Source organism: Oryx dammah, unplaced genomic scaffold (genome assembly GCF_014754425.2).
Source record: "Oryx dammah isolate SB20612 unplaced genomic scaffold, SCBI_Odam_1.1 HiC_scaffold_12, whole genome shotgun sequence".
NCBI classification, from domain to species: domain Eukaryota; kingdom Metazoa; phylum Chordata; class Mammalia; order Artiodactyla; family Bovidae; genus Oryx; species Oryx dammah.
Genome location: NW_024070196.1, coordinates 71547955 through 71567264, shown reverse-complemented (window position 1 = coordinate 71567264; position 19310 = coordinate 71547955). Strand labels below are relative to the sequence as shown.

Below are 19310 nucleotides of genomic sequence, written 5' to 3'. Positions count from 1 at the left end.
GGGTCCAGTGTGCATCCCAGCGGGCCTTTGGAGAGCCGGCTGGGCCATTGTGCAGAAGAATGCCCGGAAATCCCTCGCCTCCCGCCTCTAGCGAGGATGGGGGCTCTTCCTCCTGGTCAGGAAGCTCCATGTTGGCTTCCGGAGGGGGGCCTAGGGGCCGGGGTGCCAGGGCCGCTGACGCGAGGGGAAGGGCAGAGCCCCGCCCCAGCTGTTCCCCAGAGCCTGGTCTGAGGCCGAGCGGGGTGGGGGGGTGGGGGGGGGTGGGCAGCTGAGCCCTGAGCCAGGGCGGCTCCTGGAGAACCACCTGTGCGCGGGTCACTGTGGAGCCCCCCGGCCTTCCTGAGCCAAGCCTCAGAGGAGGGGGTGGGTGGCTCCTCTGAAGAGGAAGCCCTTGCGGCAGGGACAGAGCTGAGGGTCTCCGGGGCCGTGGGAAGGTCCCGTTGTCTAGGGTGGGAGCCTCAGGCGCCAGCAACGGGTACCATTGGGCAGGAACTTGGACAAAGCTGGAACCCTGACCCACGCAGGCCCTCCTGGCTTCTCGGCCTGTGGGGGCGACAGTGCTGACCCTTGGAGGGCCATAGCGGCCGGGGTGCGGAGAAGGGCCCTGGGTTGGGACTCCAGGGCGAGCTTCCTGGAGGATCAAGTCGCGCCATGCTTGGGTAACTCAGGAGCAGGGTCGAGGAAGTCCCCAGCCCAGGTCCTGGCGCAGTGGTGATGGCGGGGTCGCCGGCCGATCGGGGCCAGGGAAACCGGAGCTGGCCCGGGAGACAGGGACTGACCGGCTCGTTCCGGAATGTGTTGGGGGAAGTCGGTGCAGATTCGGGGTCGTGCAGTTCCTGAAACGGCGAGGTGGGGCGCACAGGGAGGTGGGGCGCGGAGCGTGCGCGGCCACTCCCGAATGCGCTCGGCCGAGACCAGGACAGCGGCGGGCCGGGGTCTGGGGCCGAGGCCGGGCTCCGAGAGATTCCTCCCGCCCCCGCAGCCCGCTACCCCGCTACCCCGCTACCCGGGGTGATTGTTTCTTACTCCGGCTGCCGGCGGTGCCAGCGATTGGCTGCGGACAGATGGCCGCGCGCGGATTGGCTGCCCGGGGCAGGGGGCAGACTCCGCCCCCGAACCTTCAAAAGGGAAGCCCCTCCAGACGCCCCCGCAGACCCGAGGCTGCACTGCGGGGCCGCGAGGCCTGGAGACCGAGCGAGTGAGCCGCTCGCGCCCCGAGGCCGCGGGCCGTCGGGCGCGCGTCTCTTCTCCAGCCATGGGCTCGGCGGCGCTGGAGATTCTCGGCTTGGTGCTGTGCCTGGCGGGCTGGGTGGGCCTCATCCTGGCGTGCGGGCTGCCCATGTGGCAGGTGACGGCCTTCCTGGACCACAACATCGTGACGGCGCAGACCACCTGGAAGGGGCTGTGGATGTCGTGCGTGGTGCAGAGCACGGGCCACATGCAGTGCAAGGTGTACGACTCGGTGCTGGCGCTGAGCCCCGAGGTGCAGGCGGCGCGCGCCCTCACCGTGGGCGCCGTGCTGCTGGCGCTCGTCGCGCTCTTCGTGACCCTGGCGGGCGCCCAGTGCACCACCTGCGTGGCCCCCGGCCCGGCCAAGGCGCGCGTGGCCCTGACGGGCGGCGCGCTCTACGCGCTCTGCGGGCTGCTGGCGCTGGTGCCGCTCTGCTGGTTCGCCAACATCGTGGTCCGCGAGTTCTACGACCCGACCGTGCCCATGTCTCAGAAGTACGAGCTGGGCGCCGCGCTCTACATCGGCTGGGCCGCCTCGGCGCTGCTCATGTGCGGCGGCGGCCTCGTGTGCTGCGGCGCCTGGGTCTGCACCGGCCGCCCCGATTTCAGCTTCCCGGTGAAGTACTCGGCGTCGCGGCGGCCGACGGCCACCGGCGACTACGACAAGAAGAACTACGTCTGAGGCGGGGCCGCGAGAGGGAGGACCGGCCTCCGCTGGGGTGTGCCGCGCGCCGGCTCCGCCGAACTCGGGACTCTGCGCCCACACTGGACTCTGGTCAGCGGCCCGCCCTCTCCCGCCGCCCGGCCAGCCTGGGCTGCGCCCTGCCCCGCAACGGCGATGCGCGCCCGGGAGGACTCGCGCAGTGACTTTTCCCGCGCGGTGCTGGCCCCACCACGTGGGCAGGGCGCGCGTTCCTTCGGCTGTGTGGGCGCTGGACTGGAGATGCCCGCTCCCTCCCCAGGGCCTCCACACTTCAGAGGGACAGAGTGAGCCCAGGGGCCCCAGCCTGGACTGCCAGAGGGACGTTTACAACCACGGGCTGGACTTCCGTCCCCCCCCACCCCGGACTTTGCCAGGCGAGGCTTACAGACCCCAGACCCGGGTGTGGGGCCGGGGCCCTGCCCACCCCTGCAGCCTGTAGGGGTGCGAGTCTCAGTAAACGGTTTGGACGCCCTCCCACCTGTGTCCTCCCCGGTGTCACTTCCTGTCCCCAGCAGCCCCTTCACCCGCCCACCCAGCCCATCTCTTCCCAATAAGCAAGGCTGGCCCTTTGGGAACTGGAGACTCCACGGCCACTTCCTAGGTCCCCTGCCATCTGGTTGCCTTCCCACTGGGCGGGAACAGCCGGGGGAGGGGTGGGTGCAGGCGCTGAGGCAGACCCCAGCGGGCGCTGCAGGTGGACCCAGCCAGCGTGGAGGGGGGGGGTCCTGGGATGCAGTTACCAGGGCTGCTGGCTCTGCCAAGGGGACTGGGAGCCAGGCACCACCGGGCAGGTGCTTCCCTCCTGCCCTCCCAGGGCTCAGCCATCCCTGGATCGCTCCCACGGGCAGGCATCTGCACAGCGCCGATGAGGTCCCTGCTGCCAACGTGCAGTGGGGAGACGGGCTCTGGTGGCTGGCTGTCCAGATTGAACTCCAGCCCCCCACCCTGGCTCCCTGCATAGACCTGCACCCACCCTGGTGTCCTGGCAGCCGGCCCAGACCCGGGCAGCCGCCAGCATGTCCGTGCCAGCCCCTGCTGGGGGTGCCCAGTGACCTTCCTCCCAGGGCTGGGGCCCCCAGGAGCCGGTGCTGGCCCTAATCAGGCCTTGGCTGGGCACCCCACAGGGGCAGAGTGGGCCAGACCCATGACAGCCACCAAGAACTCAGTGCCTCCAGCGCTCTTCTAAGCACCCTGAATTAATGCATTTTCCCCGTCTGCCAAACGCCGGGGCAGGACGAGTGGATGGGATCCTGGCTGCTGGAGGAGGTCCAGACCTGCCCGTGGGGAGGGCGTGGCACCTGCCCCAGTTCACGTCCAGGAGGCCTGGGTGCTGAGGGGGCTGAGCTCATTAGGCTCCTGGGGTCCCGGGGCAAGGAGTCTCCCAGGCCTGGGCGGGCTGCCGCGCGGGGAGGGGCAGAACCTGAGGGCACGGCTCAGGGCGGCTGCTGCGAACTTGGCCCCGAGTCCCAGGACTTCCAGGGAGGCTGGACCGTCTGGGGGCGCAAGCTCCCCGCAGCAGGATGAGCACAGAGGGGCCGGGCACCGGGGCAGAGGCCCCGGCAGCCTTGCCACCTGAGCCTGACCCGGAGCAGCCCCCAGGACGGGGCGTGTGTGGTCCTGGGCTCAGCCTGTCTGCCCTGGCCACAGGGCCCCACCAGCGCCAGGCACAGCACGTGGACACTGCTGAGCTGACTGCGGGCCCAGGTCCCCGCCGGGACCCTGAATGGTCGCTGCCCAGCTCTGGCTCCTGCACACGACCAGGGTGGGGAGCGTGGGGCCCTGGGGCCAGGCTGCCATCCCCACCCCGAGCAGGGCAGACTTCCGACTCTCCCGGGCAGGGGCAGACTCTACTCGAGCAGCCGTGGCCCCAGGGCAGCTACCGCACTGCCCACCCCCCTCCCCCAGCCCCCCCCACCCCGACCCGGCCCCGCCCCACGGTCAACCTCTGGACCTGAATTCTGGGCTGCTCCCACCAACCTAACGGCTGCCCAAGCCACTCTGCTTCCTCCAGCCTGCCTACTCCCTGGCTCTCAACTCCAGGCAGAGAGGCTGGAGTGTCAGCCACGCGTGTGAAGGACGGTCTCCCAGCCAATGGGCCACCCTCAGCCCGCGCGGGTGCTCCGGGACAGCCCGGCCCACGGCTCCAGACCTGCAGGCCCGCCCAGCTTGGAGCTCCTGTAACAGGACACGGCTGGCGCTGACCGCAAGGGCCCTCGGCCCCCCTTCCTGAACTGGGCGTCGTGCTTAGTCCCCGCCTGGGGTGCCGCAAAGCGGGGACGCCTGGGCAGACGGGCGCTGGGGTGAGTGGAGGATAGGCCTGGACGGATGCGCGGTCAAGAGCGTGGGTCTGAGGCCAGTGGACAGAGGAAGCGGCCGGAGGCTGGGGCAGGTGGTTCTGTCGGCACCATGGCGGTCAGCGGGGCGCCGGGGGCCGGGGCTCCACCCACGGCTGTCCAGGGAGCCCCGAGGTCACCCCCACGTGGGCTTCCTGCTGGGCGGCAGGGTGCCCAGGGCGCAGGCCCAAGGCGCCTCTGGACACAGAAGGCTCAGGGAACAACCAGGTGCTGGCCCTGTGACCAGACCCAAGACCAAGGCGCCATTTTATTCCGTTAAAAACCAGTCTCTGCGTCTAAAACCACGTCCGTAACTCACAACCTAAATAAAATCCAGCTAACATGAATAAGCAGGAGCAGGTTCCTTCTGAAGAGATCAGACTCTGGAAAAGACAGAAAAGGAAAGATAAACATGAACAGCTCTAACGCTTCCCCAGATCAGACGGCGACCAGGCCCTCTGGTCGACTGGCTGCTTCCGAGCGGCCCGGCACTCACAGCTGGGGGTCCCTGCCGTCCGCCTGCCTGAGACCAGAGGCCACCTGGCCCAGCACCTCCTCCCCTGCGGACCCCGCCCAGGGCTGCCCCCCGCTCTCCCAGGCTGGCCCACCCAGGCTCCGTGCGGCTCACACAGGACACGATGTCATCACTGGGCCAGCTGCAGGGAGGGGTCTGTCCCCAATGCCCACCCTGCTGCAGAGACCCCCACTTGGAACCTTTGACTCAAGCCCCCATGGGCCCGTGCTGAGGCCCCACCCTCCAGGCCCAAGGGGTGTCAACCCTGTTTCACATGAGGACACGGGAGCAGCCTGGTGAGGGTCCCCCACAGACTGCACAGGAGACCCAAATCTGACCCCAAGCCCCGTGCTCCCCCCGAGAGGGCCTGGGGTCCCGGAGGCCCCCGACTGTTCTCAGCGGAGCCGCTGGAGCTCGATGCCCTGAGGTCAGCAGAGAACCAGGGGCTGGGGACTTCGGGCCGGCAGGAGGGACCCCCATCCCCACATCAAAGCTGGGATGGGGCCTGTGTCCCAGCCAGGGCGCGGGGCGGGGCCGGGCCGGGCCTCCGAGGCAGGGGCCGGGGCTGAAAGGCTCACTGGACAGAGCAGGACCCCACCCGTCTCCCAAGGGCCCTGGGGCGGGGGCGGCGAGCAGCCCCTGGACTGTCGGTGACAGTGTGTCAGCAGATGTCCTGCGGGTCGCAGCCCAGGGCCTGACTAACCCGGTGGCTGGAGCAGGGCAGACGCCGGCTCCCCGGAAGGGACCCCAGGAGCCTAATGAGCTCAGCCCTCAGCGCGGCTGCTGCAGCCCTGCTCGCCTGGGCAGGCGGCCCCGGGCAAGGCGCTGTGCCCGTCTCCACAGGGCCCCGCCCGGCCTCGAGTGTGAGAAGCTGGGCTCTGTGGCAAAGCTCCAGCACAGCCTGCCCGACTCACCCTAGGAGAGCAGGGTCACGAGCGCATCCAGGAACTTGCTGCGGTCCTCGGCCTTCAGCTCAATCACTGCGTTAATGAAAGGAAAACCCCGCTGGAACAGGGCCGGGGGCGCCACTGACTCCCGCGGCCCGGCGGCAAGCCCCCCACATTCCACGCGCGCCTGGCTCCCTGGGCACTCTGCCCCACGTGGCCTGCTGAGCCCTCAGAAGGGGCAGGCTGGCCCAGCCACCCACCCGCCTGGGAGCGGGGGAGCCGAGCAGCTTGGCCCCGGAGGCCCCAGCCTGGGGAAGCTGGGGCGTCCTGCCGGCCAGCCAGCACCACCTGTCCAGTCTCAGGTCTGAAAGGGGAGGAGGGGGCTGCCGCTGGGGGGACCGCCTCCACGAGGCCGCAACGAGAGTGGCCTGGCGGGAAGACGCCAGCTCCACCCGGAGGCCGTGGGGGGAAGGCAGGTCTCGGGCCTCAGTCGCATCTGACTCTGTGACCCCATGGCCCGTAGCCCGCCAGGCTCCTCTGTCCGTGGGATTCTCCAGGCAGGAACACGAGACGGTCGCTATGCCCTCCTCCAGGGCAGCTTCCCGATCCCGGACGGAGCCCTCGTCTTTTGCCATCTCCTGTCCCGGCAGGCGGGGTCCTGCCCGCTGTGCCGCCTGGCTTGGCTGCCAGGCCTGTCTCGTGAGGGACCCCTGGCTGTGGCCCACAGGCTCCAGAGCACACGGCCCGGCAGCTCCGCAGCACGTGGGCGCCTAGCTCCCCAACCAGGGGTTCAAATCGTGCTCCCCACGTTGCAAGGCTGATTCTCAGCCACTGAACCAGCAAGGGAGTCCGTGGAAGTGGGCTTTCAAAGAGGTGACCAGGTTTCTGGGGGTCACTATGGGGGACCTGAGCTGGCCTGACGGGAACCCTTGTGGAAACGGGGGGACGCCGGCGCCGGCACACCCAGCAGAGGGGCCTCGGGGGAGCAGCCCTGCGACACCCTGACCAGCTGGCCGCCCGCACGGGGCGGAGTCCGTCTCCGCGATCTCACGCCCCCACCCGCCGTGCCGCTCTGTCACAGCAGCTTGGGCTCACTGCCCCCCGCGGTGCAGCCCCACATTGGAGAGGACAGCAGACAGGGCCGAACGTGACTCTGCCCCGCCCCGGGCGCCCGGAGGCCACGGGTGGTATGCGCGCGGGCGGCCCCCAAGGGTCGGCCCCCGCAGCCTCCACCGGGCAGTCTCGGGGGTCTGGGGGAAGTGGCCTCAGGCTGGACCGTGAGGCCGGGCCAGGGCGCAGGCCCGAGGTAGCAGGGCTGCCGGCAGGGGGCCCTGGGCGCCTCACGGGTGCCGTGTGGGGACGCTCACCCGAGAGGTCGAAGTGGCTGTGCAGTACCCGGGAGTCGGTGCCCTCCGCTGCCTTCTCAAACGCCCGGCCGAAAAAGCTGGGGGCACAGAAGCATGCTCGCCGACCCCCACCTGGGGCCTCAGGCCACTCTGGATGGCCGCTGGCCCCTCCCTGGCCCCAAGTCCAGCCCTGCTCAGCCCTTGGGCGGACGTGCCCCCAGCACCCCCCATGCCCTGCGGAGCTGTGTGGGGTGGAGTCCCAGGCACACAGGGCGGGGTGGGACGGACCAGGGGAGGGCAGGGGAGGGGGCGCAGGGTGCTGGGGGGCAGGCCCGCCCTCCTCGAGGTGGAAAAGGCCGTCCCCGGCCTGGCACTGAGGCTGGAAACCCCCAGGCCCGGTCCCTGGACCCACTTCTTCCTGTCCGAGCTGTCGGTCTCTGGGGGGATGCCCACCATAGTCACGGTGGCCTGCTCCACACTCAGGGGGGCGGCCATCACCAAGGGCAGCAGCTTGCAGCGCCGGTTCTTTGTCTGCTGGGGGGGAAGTGTTCCTCGATCACGGCCTGTGCCCGGGTGAGCGCCCCCAGCGCCCAGGAGCACCGAGACGCCCGAGTCCCAGGCTACCGCCCCAGCCTCCGGGGCCCCCAGCTGCTCCCCTCAACTGCTCCAGGTCCTGACGTGGTTGTCACCTCCTACAGGAGGCCCTCCCAGCCCCTGGCTGCTCCCCCCGACCTGCTCCAGGTCCCAAAGCGGCTGTCAACTCCCGCAGGAGACCCTCCCAGGCCCATGCCTCCCCACCTGCCTCTGCTGAACAGGACCCCAGCCCCAGAGGGGCCCCACCCTCACCGAGCACACGAAGGACTTGAGCAGGTGTCTGCTGAGCAGGCTCAGGGAGGCGGGCTTGGAGAACAGCGCCACGTCCGGGGTGCCCTGTGGGTGCAGGGCGGGCAGTCAGGGGCGTCCAGAGCGCCTGGCGGGGGGGGGGTGCGCGCAGGGGAGCTGACCTCCATGAGGGCGCAGTAGAGGAAGGGCCCCTGGGAGACGACGAGGTTGGTGCAGAGGCAGCTGGCGATGGTCTGCTGCGTGGCGCGCAGCTGCCGCTTGGCGAGCTCCAGGCCGAGGTACAGCTTGTCGAGGTTACCCCTGCAACGGCAGATGCGTGGTGGCGCCACAGGCTAGCGGGGGCACCCGGCTCCCACGTGAGAAGGAGCGACGGTGCTTATCCACGGGGATGGGCGTCACGGGGAGGGGCTCGTGTTGGAGGACAGGAGGCTGGGAGTCAGCAGAGGCGCCCTGCAGAGCTCTGACCGGGGAGGAGGGGGTGCCAGGGCCCCCACCCTTCTCCCACTCCAGGGGGCTTCCGCACAGTGGAGCAGTGAGGCCTTCAAGCGAACCTTCACACCCAGCAGGCGAGGACCCCGAAATGCCACACTGGTCCCCACCTGCCAAGACGAGGCCGTGCCTTCCACCCGCAGACCGTCCCCAGAGACCCAGCGCTTGCTAGGCACCCGCAGCACTGCCCTGCACCCGGAACTGTGACTAAGGAGCACCAGACGTTCGAGAAAGACCTGTGGCCCAAAGAAATAGCCCTAGAGGAGGCTGGGCATAGCCTGGAACCAGAGGCATGCTTGAAATGAAGTCCACTGGTGTCTTCAGAGAGATTTGGGCGATAGTGGTCGTAGACCAAGAACAGGGTGCTACAGACATGGAACAATCAGAGTCTGAGGCGTGTCTGTGGAAGGAACGATGGTTGCACCACGGAAGAGTCCCTGAAGGCTACAGGGTAAAGTCCAGAAGAGCCCTCACACAGATGAGACAGACAGCGGGAGGCAGCAGGCAACCCCGAGACTGAGAGGCTGAGCATCCTTCCAGGGGCCCAGGAGGATCTAGAAACAGACGTGTTGGGGCGGGGGCTGGGGGGACAGTGAAGACTCACCCAAAAGCTCAGCCTAGCGATGAAACAACACCCACCCCACCCACCACAGACCTCCTGCGCACCGAGAACCGGGAAGGGCCCCAAGGGCTGCAGGCGGGGTCTGGGGTGCACTTACAGGGACACAAGAGCCAAAGCGTGTGGGCCTCTGCTCGGCACCGCGGGCGGGGAGGACCCCGAATTCCGCACGAGCCAGACCAGCACCCGGATGAGGGTGGAGGACGCTGTCAGACACGCTAGGGCACAGAGCCTTTCCCTCAGCAGCCCCTTCTTCAAGACCCGCTTGAGAATCCCACTCCTGTAAAACGAGGGAGCGCAGACAGCCGAGGAGCCCGGGGGCACCGTCCGGGTGGTCGAGGGCAGGCCTAATGGCCTGGAGCTGGGGCCACAGCCCCAGGCTCTCCTGCACAGAAGGCGCTCGGGAGTGAGAGCTGGGAAACCGGATGCGGTAAAGGAGGCTCGGGGAACACAGAGCTGCACGGCCGGAAGGGATGCGGGCACTGCCCAGGTGGCTCAGACGATAAAGGGTCCTCCCGCAAAGCAGGAGACGCGGCTTCAGTCCCTGTGTCAGGAAGGTCCCCTGGAGGAGGCTACGGCAACCCACTCTGGTCTTCTAACCTGGAGAATCCCATGGACAGAGGAGCCTGGCCAGATACAGTCCATGGGGCCACAAAGAAGTGGATACAGCCGAGTGACTGACACACACACCCCCCCTGCGTTAGTGACGCTGGGATATTTCATCAGCCCAACCACGAACCACTGGTCACTAAGCTTCACCCCTTAGAAGCAACCCACAGCCACAGGTGAGACAGCTCACGTTCGGTCCTCTGCCCGCGATTCAGCATGATCAACCGTGAACCCACGGGAGCATTTTCACATCTGGAGAGGTGCGGGGGAGGGGAAGACGAGGGCCGCCAACGACCTTTCCTCACCGACCGGGGAGAGAAGACCCAGGGGAGAGGAGACCCAGACGTGAGAACGCTAAAGCTGAGAAGGAGCTAACAATAGAGGCAGCTCTGTCTGGACAGGGGGAAGGCACACAGACGGGGCTGAGCGCCCTGCTGCGGCAGGAAGTCCCCGGACAATGGCCGAGACTGGCCCACCGGCTCTAAGACGGGTGGGGACGGCCGACGGTACAGTGTCTGGACTTTCCCATACTCCTAGATAAAGACGGAGCAGCGACATTATAGAACCAGTGACCTTTGGCTCTCAGACTCACGCTCAGAACGCAGGGGAGCAACAGGCCTGCCCGTGAGCGGAGCGCAGGGGGAGGAGGCCCCCAGCTGGCCGGCAGCCGCACTGCCAGCACCGGAGCGGGGGCGGCAGGGGCGCAGAGGCCGGCGGGAGACGGGAGAGCCGGGCAGCCGCGGGCAGAGGCCCCGGGGGCCACGCGGGGCTCGCGGCAGAGGCCAGGGGCCAGGGCAGGGCCCCCGAAACAGTCAGGAAGGCCAAACGCCCAACACACGCGAAACGGCCTGATCTGGTCAGTCACGACAGGAACACGGTCAAGGAGGACGGCCTCGCTCTCCAGAAGGAAGGCTAACTAGAAAGACACGTCCTCAGAGGCCCCGAACCGGGACGTCCTATTTCGAAACAAGTCAGAAGACACTCAAAGACGGTGTGTCTCAGGAAGCGGGACAGGGGAAGGCCAGAAACGGAAGGAAAACACTTCAGAAAAGAAGACCGGACTAAAATAGAGAGGCGCCTGAAGAGGCACGGGAGGCGAGGCAGAGCCGGAGTCTAAGAGGCAGGCGGAAGGGAAGCGCGCCCCCTGAAGCGGCCACGTGTCTCCCGCGCCCCCGGGCACGCCCGCGGCCGGGGGCCTCCGCGGCAGGGCGGGGCGGGGGTGGGAGCGGCCACGTCCACTACCTGGAGAGGCTGTCCAGGGCCTGCGTGAAGCTGTCCGTCCCGGAGCCGCGCTCGGGGCTCTCCATCAGTGACATCGTGGCGAAGACCACGTCGCTGGCCAGGAACTTGTGCTTGAAGCCAAAGTGGACGCTGAAAGTCTGGACGCGCATGTCCCTCATGCTGCAGCGGGGCAAGCGTTGCGGCGGCCGTCTGCACGTGCCCGGGGCGGCCCGCGCTGGGCCAGCTCGCGGGCCGGCACCCCCGCCCCCGGCCCCCATGGATTCTCACGGCACGGCCCTTCTGGTCAGAGAACAGGTAGGGCAGGAGGCTCGCACACCAGCCCCGCAGCAGGGATGCTGAGCGCCCGGCACCAGGCCGTCAGCTCGTGGGGAGCGACAGGAGCTGGCTGTGTGTGTGCAGGGGGCGGGCGTCCAGGACGCCAGGAGCAGCCAGGCCGTGCCCTCCAGCAGGGCCAGCAGATCCGCTGGGCACACTTCGTCTGAACCCGGCCCCAGTGGGATCCCAGGGTCCAGAGACAGACAGGCCCGGCTGACTGCAAACGTCTCCATCTCGGCCCCAAGTCTAGACTTTTCAGGTACTTTGAGAGGTCCTATTTCCAACCCAAAGAGAAGGTCCCAATCATTTGCATAGTCTCATTTTTTGCATTATTCTCAGAACGTGGCTAAAACTGAAACCCTGACAAAGTTTAATCCACAGAAATTTGAGTTTACCCAAACTTATTTGCAGACTCTTCAATCATCTCCCGCAAATTTTCCTTCAAGGAAACGTCCATGGATTGAAACTTCTGCTTCACCTGTTTGAGGGGGAGGCTGGGGAGGGGGCGCTTGGTCACAGGAGGCGCGAACCCTGGCCGCCACTCCAGAAGGACCAGATCCGTGACTCCGCGGGGTGGGTGGGGGACCACATGGCGGGGCCTCGGGCGCTCACCCCACATCTGCGAGGAACTCCTGCAGCCGCTTCTGCCCGTGCAGGGACCAGAGCTTGAACCTGGCCGCCGTGTAGCATGTGTTGCAAAGGCTGTCATGGAGGGACCAGTGCTGGTAGAGCGCCAGGCGGAGGCTGGGCCCGCGTCAAGGAGCAGCGGCTGCGCAGTGGCCCACACCCGCCTGCCAGCCCCCACACCACCAGCCACTCCGGGCCCTGGCGCTCCCCGATCTCAGCGGCACTCAACCCGGACAGAGAGCCTGGGAGGTGTGATGCACAGAGATCAAGGGGACCCTGTGGCCACCACCCCCCCCACCCCCGGAATCTCCAGCTCTTGCCGGCCCAAGACACTGGGCGCTCCTGGACACAGCAGAGCCTGCGCCCACAGGGCCCTCCCAAGCCTCTGGTCCTGGGGACACGGGTGGGGCGGCGAGGATACTCGTACTCGAAGGAGATGCGCGCGCAGTCCACGGAGAGCGCGTGCGCCTCATCCTCGTGCCGGTGGCTGTGCCGGGACACGTGCCGCTGCAGCGCGCCCACGTCGGTCACGTACTTCACCCTGGAGAACAGCACGCCTGGGCTCGCCGCCCCGCCCACTGGGCCCGGGGCAAACCCCCCGCCACCTCCGCTGCTGAGTGTCCACACAAGGCCACACAGGACTGGCCCCAGGCCCACGGCAGCCCCTCCTCACAGCCCCTCCAGCAAGCCCGCTGCGGCCGACCTCAGGCAGCCCGGGGACGTGCCCTTACTGGGTGATTTTGTCTTGCACCCACTGGTCTGTGAGTCCAACGATGGCCCACCTGGAGGGAGGATGCAGCTGTGAACAGGCGGGCAGCACTCACGGGCACCTCTGGCCAGGGGGTCTGACCCAGACGCTCCATTGCACCAGGCCCTCAGCAGACCCAGGTACCTCGCGGGCACCCCTGCCCTGGAGCTCACCGCCCGCCAGGGCTGCAAAGGTGCCAGGCGGCACGTGGGCTTGCTCAAACCTCACATTCAAGTTTGCTGGGCAGCAAGGCCGAGTGGTCAGCTGGGAAGGGCTGACAGCCCAGGCCCCACCCCCGGACCCTCTGTGCCCGTGAAGCTCCGCTGTCCCCCCCACCAGGCCCCTGCACAGTGCATGACGGGGCCGCAGCCAGCACTGGGGAGGGTCCCGACCCGGCTGCGGGGGGCCCGGCTGCTCAGAGGGGCCCACGCACCATAGCATGTCGCTCAGGTCCTTGGACATCAGCCATGCCAGGTCGAACATCACCATGGCAGCCTACAAGAGAGACAGGCCTGAGGCAGTGGTCCTGCTCAGGGCAGGGCCCAGCCCACGCTGCCCGGCCCCGATGTCCCATGCGGCGTTGGGGTGGGGGAGAAGGGTCCGATTGGGGGCCCTAAACCCTGTCTGCCCTGAGACTCCAGGTCTCCTTCAGCAGCTCTGAAGAGACTGGCCTCCAAGCGAGCGTCCGTTCCCACCCAGACTGCCTGCCCGCCTCCGCCCCAGCACCCTCCGCTTGCTGGAACAGAAGGACTGTCCTGTAGAGGCCAGTGGGGCCCCAGCCACACAAGGGCTCTGGAAATACGGGCTGAGAGTCAGGGCTCCAGGACCAGACCCTAAGACTAGACACAGCATGCTTCGCTGGAAATCTATTTTCTGGGGTTCCTCAAGGTCCCGAGCTGTGCTCAGCGACCTCAAGCTGACACGATGTATCTTTCGTACGAAATTCGACCCAGGACACACAGATGCTGACGGGCCTGTGCGAGCCCAGAGTCCCAGCCCCCTGCACAGACCAACAGGCGTGTTCAGTGTTTCTCACGATGAGCAGAAACAACAGATGTCATTCCCCTGGGCAGCCCTGGCCTGAGGGATGTTTCACCCAGGAGAGGCCCAGGGCCCCGCCCTCCCGGGCCACACAGAGGCGGCTGTGGGGCTGGGAGAGGCCTCAAAGCCACGCGCTGTCCTGCTCGGGTCCTGCCCGTTTTAGGACAGTGGCCACCAGAGTGCGGCCAGGACCGTGCACACGCCCGCCTGTACCCACCGATGTCCCGTGATATTCGTACTGCTCGTAGTCAAAGAGAATGTCCCTCCTGTAAGGATACAATATGCCGGGTCTTCACCAGGAAGCAGAACAGGAAGAAAACATTGGGGAAGATGCTAAAACCCGATGGAAACACGATTTGCAGGGGGAAGGGGAGTCTGGGCAACTTAAGTTTCTTTTACACGCCTACGAGATGCTTCACACAGCTGCAGTCGGTCCAATTTGTGACAGCTTGTAAACTGGAGTCTCTATACTTAGAAATTACGACAGTAAAGGGCCAGAGCATCACCCCGAATGGACAGCGTGTTTGGGAGACCTGAGGGCCGGCCTGGCCCTCGCGGGACCAGAAGCAAAACGGAGGGGCCCACACGCCATCCTGCAGGCGCTGGCCCAGAGGCGCTCAAGCAAGCCCGTGACCCTAACGTGGAGCAGAGACGGGCGCTGCTGACCCGCCTTCCCGCCACTGGACGCAGTCTCACCTCCGGGCCTCCCACTCTCTCCGCTGTCTCCTCTTCAGGGTTCGCTCTGCGATCTCCTGACCACGACAAAGAGAACAGAGGGCTGAGAAAGAGCCGGGAGCTCAGCCCCAGCCTGGGGGGGTTCTGAGCCGACGGCAGGCCAGCGGGTGGGGGGGGGGCACCAGCAGGCGTCTCTGGTGACGGCGGCGTCCCGCGTCCCGACTATTTCAGCGGCTGTGACAGGTCACCGTCGGGGACACGGGCAAAGCACATATGTGCTTTCAACTCATTTCTGACACGTGCGTGTGGATCCGCAGTGATGTCAGAACCAGCTTATAAAGGCGAGTGATGGTCCTGATGAGGGACCTTCCGGAGGGTGATGGAACGTCTCCCTATCGCATGACTTCATGCATCTGTCAAATCTCACGGAACTGTACACCTGGTGAAGGTTATTATGCAAAACCTCCAGGTTTTGTTAGTAAACTAACAAAGAACTCTTTGACCTTCCTCACAGTGCCGAGTGGCGTCCTGTACCCTGCCCTCACGCCTGTGGGACTCCCAGGCTGGTCAGAAGGGCTCAAACAGCTCAATTAAAAAAAAAAACAAATAAACCAACCCAATTAAAAAATGAGCAGGACATCCAAATAGACATTCTGCCCAGAGTCAGCGCCCACACCTGCTGTCTTCCAGCTCTGCCTGGGCCCGCATGCTCTGGGCTGACCCTTGACCTTCAGGAGTGACCAGCTCCTTAAGACTGTGGTGAAAGGCCCAAACCCACCTCCTCCAGCCGTGTGCGCTTCTCAGAGGGCTCTGACCCCTCATCGCTTTCATTTCCCGAATGTTCTTCATCCTCCTCTTCATCCCGAAAGATGTCTTCATAGGCGGGAACTTCAAGGTCATCATCTTGTTTAATGAGCAGTTTGATCTACGATTAAAACACAAAGCCATCAACCTCCCTTCTCCTTGAGGGAAAACTATCCATCACCCGTTTTCTCTCCCAGAATCTTATCTCCTGAATTTGCACTCCACTCAGTACCCAGAAAGTACGGAGCCTGCAGACGGAACGCCTGCGCAGTCACTCAGTTCTGGATAAAACACTCCCTCTTAGGCCCACACTCAGCCAGCAAAACAAACACCTTGCACCTCAGCCTCCGACCAAGGACACGGAGACCCGTGACCTCGCAGCGAGCAAGAGTCCTGTCCCTGAACGCGGTCCTTTGTGAGAGGGTTTCAGGGCTGAGGCTACTGTGGGTGCGTGCCCACGGGCGGCCCAGAGAGCTCATCTGAGAGGGCACGCCAGGCTCGCCGGGCCCCCACACGACCGTCCTGGACCCCACACCACCCGGGTAGCCAGGGAGCATCCTGCCCCATTTACAGGGTGGTGTCTCTGAGGTCCCGGTAGTCAATAAAGCCGGCTGGCCTGAGCTCCGGGTGCACTCAGAGCAGGTTCCGGACCCTGTGCCTCCTGGGTCAAGCGAGTCCCACACATGCCTTCTGAGCACCTCCGAGGGAGGTGCCGTGTTTCTCATCAGAGATGGACAAGACCAGGGCCTGTCCTCAGGCTGCTCCAGCCCCTGTCGGCAAGGGGGGGACACATGCCTTGCCAGGAACACCAGGCCTGACCCTGTGGCATGAAAGGAACAGACGGACGGACGGGCGAGCTCGGGGAGTCCGGCCTACCTGGGTGTCGTTGTACACGTTCACAACGTTGACTGGCCTGTGAGTGTCACACACAAAAAACACAGCCTCTTCATCGGGTTGAAGGATATCCAGCAGATCCACGTTCGCGCCACAGTTTATGAGGACGAAGTAGCGGAACTGGACAAAGGAGAGGGGCGCGGTGAGCAAGCACGCGGGGCAGGCCGTCTGCCTTCAGCACCAGGCCCGAGACCTGCAGGGACTCGCCCAGCCTGATGCACGGCGAGGCCCTGCTGGCAAGGGGCTCCAGATGTGGCCACAGCTGGCCTGTGCCGAGTGCTTTAACAACCCCACGCACAAGTTCATTTCCAGGACGACACTGTGAGGCGGGCACCATGACTGTCCTGCCTCCGAGGAGTAGGCAAAGGCCGAATCTCCTCTGGCGTCAGACGTGGGGTTCAGAAGATGTGGACAGACCTAGAGTTCAAATGCATGGCGGGGTCCCACCCGGCCTGTCACTCACTCTCCTGCTACAGACTCCTCTCTGTGCTGGCGGCACTGCAGCGGGTCAGATCCAGCAAGTCTGAGGCAGCTCGCATTTAACAGGCACCTGAATATTAAGTGGGGCTTCCCGGGGGCTCAGAGGGTAAAGCGTCTGCCTGACAATGCAGGAGACCCAGTTCAATCCCTGAGTCGGGAAGATCCCCTGGAGAGGGAAATGGCAACCTGCTCCCGTATTCTCGCCTGGGAAATCCCATGGACAGAGGAACCTGGCGGGCTACCGTCCACGGGGCTGCAAAGAGTTGGGCACCGCGGAGCAAGCAACACTAAACATTAAGTAAAGCCGCTCGTGACCTCCTATCACTACAGAAACTCTTTCCTTGTAAATGTGACCTGGCATAGGTCCCTCTCATGAAGACAGGAGCACCAGGTGAGGGCTTGTCTCTGCCAGACAGTCCTCGTTGCAGCCAGAAACTCTGGGACCCTCTTCCAGACAGCAGCCCCTCCCTGGGGGGCGGTGGGGTCTCAGATGTCCTGTCTCTCATCATAGCTCCATGTAGAGCTGAGACGATACTTGGTCTCTATTGCCCAAATTCCAAAGGGAGAAAGTATGTTCCTGAATTTCCAGTTGGAAACTGGGATACACTTCTTGGAAAAATAAATGTGAAATAATGGTCTAATGTAAAGTAATTTTAACCAAGCTGTATCAGAAACAACCTTCCAAATTCCAAGCACCTGCAAGTGAAATGTGTCTAAACACAAGTTCAAAGCTAGAGATTGTCCATATCCACTTTCTTGTTTTTGTTGTAATTTTCTCTCTGCGATTGGAGGGTAAGTCACCCGCACACAGAGCTCACTCTCTCTTCTGTGCGGCCTAAGAAAGTCGATAGTTAGAAATACACAGAAGCCATTGTAGAAACCCTGCATTCTTTACCACCAGCACCACTTGGGAAGCCCCATCGTAGAGACAGAAAGAGTGCTCAGTGTTAAGAAGCTGCAATTGAGAGATAAAGCCCAATATTCTCAAATGCATCTCTCATACCTGTTCTTTATGCTCTAGAAATGCAGTTTCAAGTTCTTGCCACCCAGAAACTGGGACCAGCGTATACTGCACGTGGTCACACTGGAACAGGGCCTGAAGAGAGAGTATTTTCAAACCATGTTGAAATGCACACGAAAAGAAAAAAATAAGATGGGCTGAGAGACAACAGATGCTAACGTAAGGTCAGTGAAACGTTGACGTCAGCAAGGAGGTCACGGGAACATGATAGTTCACTGAACTGTATACTTCAGCTTTGCTGACCATCGCCAAAGGAAAACACTGCTGAAAAACTTGGTATTTCTAGGTTTTCAGTGAGTAATTCCTGACCCAAGGGCCTGACCAAAGCTCATGTAAGCCTTGCTTGCGTGGCCACACGCGCAGTCATTTAGGCCTGACTCTGAAACCCCATCGACGGTAGCCTGCCAGGCTCCATGGGGTTCTCCAGGCAAGAATACTGGAGTGGGTTGCCATTTCCTGCTCCAGGGAATATTCCCGACGGAGGGATTAAACCCCCCATCTCCTGCACTGCAGGTGGATTCTTGACTGCTGAGTCATCAGGGAACCCCTGAACCGTATTTAAAACCGAACAACCACGATCTTTCCTCAGCACTGAAGAATTGATGCCTCACACTCTGGTGCTGGAGAAGGCTCTTGAGAGTCCCCTGGACAGCAAGGAGATCAAACCAATCGATCCTAAAGGAAATCAACCCTGAATATTCACTGGAAAGACTGATGCTGAAGTGCCAATACTTTGGCCACATGATGAGAAGAGCTGACTCATTGGGAAAGACCCTGATGCTGGGCAAGATCTCAGGCAGGAGAAGGGGATAACGGGTCAGATGGTTGGATGGCATCACTGACTCATGAACATGACTTTGAGTAAACTCCGGAAGATGGTAAAGGACAGGGAGGCCTGGTGTGCTGCAGTCCATGGGGTCACAAAGAGTCGGACAGGACCGAACAACGCTCTTCCCTGTCAGGCTAAGGAGTCAGCACCTCCAGAGGCCCTGATGACACCCCAGTGCCCTGCCTGTCAGATTCTTCTGCCTCGAGCCCCGGCGGCGAGAAGGCGCCCCACGTCTGCCGGTCCCTCCCAGGGCGCAACCTGGCGGGAGTCCCCGCCCCAGGCCGAGCTCCCGCCGCGCCCCTCCCCTCGCGCCTGCCCCCGGCGCCCCCGCGGCCCTCGCCGGCCCCGCCGGCAGGCCTCACCTGAAGGATCTTGCAAGCGCACAGAGCGTCCACGTCCGAGGCCACGAAGAGAAGCACCCTCTGTCGGGAGGAGAGCCGGCTGAGAGCGGCCCCGAGAACCCCGGCCCCTCCTGCCCCCACGGTCGCGCGCCTCGGCCCTTCCCCGTCTCGGAGCCCAGGAGGGGCTGACCTGGCTCTGGACCACCTCGTAGAACTCCTTGCGGAAGTCGGACACGAACATGACCGCGGCGCCTGGACACCCCGGGAAGGGACTCTGCGAGCCTGACCGCGGTCAAGACTCCCGCCAAGTCCGGGCTCGCCCCGATCGCCCGGGGCCAGCCAATCGTGACTCAGGTCCCCGCCTCTCCGCTCTTCTGATTGGCCCCGCTTTTCTGATTGACACTTAGGCTCCGCCATTCACGACAGGACTACTCCGGCCCGCCCCTAGAGGATCGTCCTCCACCGGCTGCACGCGCTGCGGTCGCGCAAGTCCCAAGCGACTCCGATTCTCCAGACCCCCCCTACGCTCCGTACACTTTACTTTGGGGGGGGGGGGAAAATGCCCGCTCCCGCCTCCAGCTGGAATCTCCAGGTTAAAGAAACCTCGCCACAAATTAAATTCCTGTGCACTTCAGGAATTCCCTGAAGCAGGAAATGGCCCGGGAAATTCCGGGGACGGAGGAGCCTGGGGGCTGCAGCCCGTGGGGTCGCAGAGTCGGA

General features: G+C 64.5%; 2 protein-coding genes across 3 annotated transcripts; one reads left to right on the top strand and one right to left on the bottom strand.

Annotated features, from left to right (window-relative positions):
- Positions 1 to 1144: 1144 nt before the first annotated feature.
- On the top strand, positions 1145 to 2408 carry CLDN5 (claudin 5). Its single transcript, XM_040251277.1, has one exon. The coding sequence runs from the start codon at positions 1256 to 1258 to the stop codon at positions 1910 to 1912; it is 657 nt and encodes a 218-aa protein (XP_040107211.1). The 5' UTR covers positions 1145 to 1255; the 3' UTR covers positions 1913 to 2408.
- A 2071-nt stretch (positions 2409 to 4479) lies between these two features.
- Positions 4480 to 19243, bottom strand: CDC45 (cell division cycle 45). Of its 2 annotated transcripts, none has more exons than XR_005723006.1 (19): positions 18781 to 19243; positions 18612 to 18671; positions 17403 to 17495; positions 15902 to 16039; positions 15000 to 15146; positions 14243 to 14298; positions 13764 to 13812; positions 12939 to 13000; positions 12489 to 12539; positions 12179 to 12298; positions 11743 to 11874; positions 11526 to 11624; positions 10816 to 10974; positions 8018 to 8156; positions 7860 to 7943; positions 7467 to 7544; positions 7035 to 7111; positions 5695 to 5760; positions 4480 to 4649 (listed from the first exon to the last, which is right to left on the bottom strand). XR_005723006.1 is itself a non-coding variant. In XM_040251264.1 (19 exons), the coding sequence occupies exons 1-18, from the start codon at positions 18829 to 18831 to the stop codon at positions 5696 to 5698; spliced, it is 1701 nt and encodes a 566-aa protein (XP_040107198.1). In that variant the 5' UTR covers positions 18832 to 19243; the 3' UTR covers positions 4480 to 4649; position 5695. The 2 variants fall into 2 exon arrangements, 1 of the variants encoding a protein (XP_040107198.1); XM_040251264.1 differs by having other exon boundaries at positions 7426 to 7544.
- Positions 19244 to 19310: the final 67 nt, after the last annotated feature.

Coding starts and splice junctions, on each gene's coding strand:
- CLDN5 (XM_040251277.1), top strand. CDS start 1,256: ATGGGCTCGGCGGCGCTGGAGATTCTCGGCTTGGTGCTGTGCCTGGCG.
- CDC45 (XM_040251264.1), bottom strand. CDS start 18,831: ATGTTCGTGTCCGACTTCCGCAAGGAGTTCTACGAGGTGGTCCAGAGC. Junction 11,625..11,742: donor GAGTTCCTCGCAGATGTGGG/GTGAGCGCCCGA, acceptor CCCCCTCCCCAG/CCTCCCCCTCAAACAGGTGA. Junction 10,975..11,525: donor GAGTCTGCAAATAAGTTTGG/GTAAACTCAAAT, acceptor GCCCCGCTGCAG/CATGAGGGACATGCGCGTCC.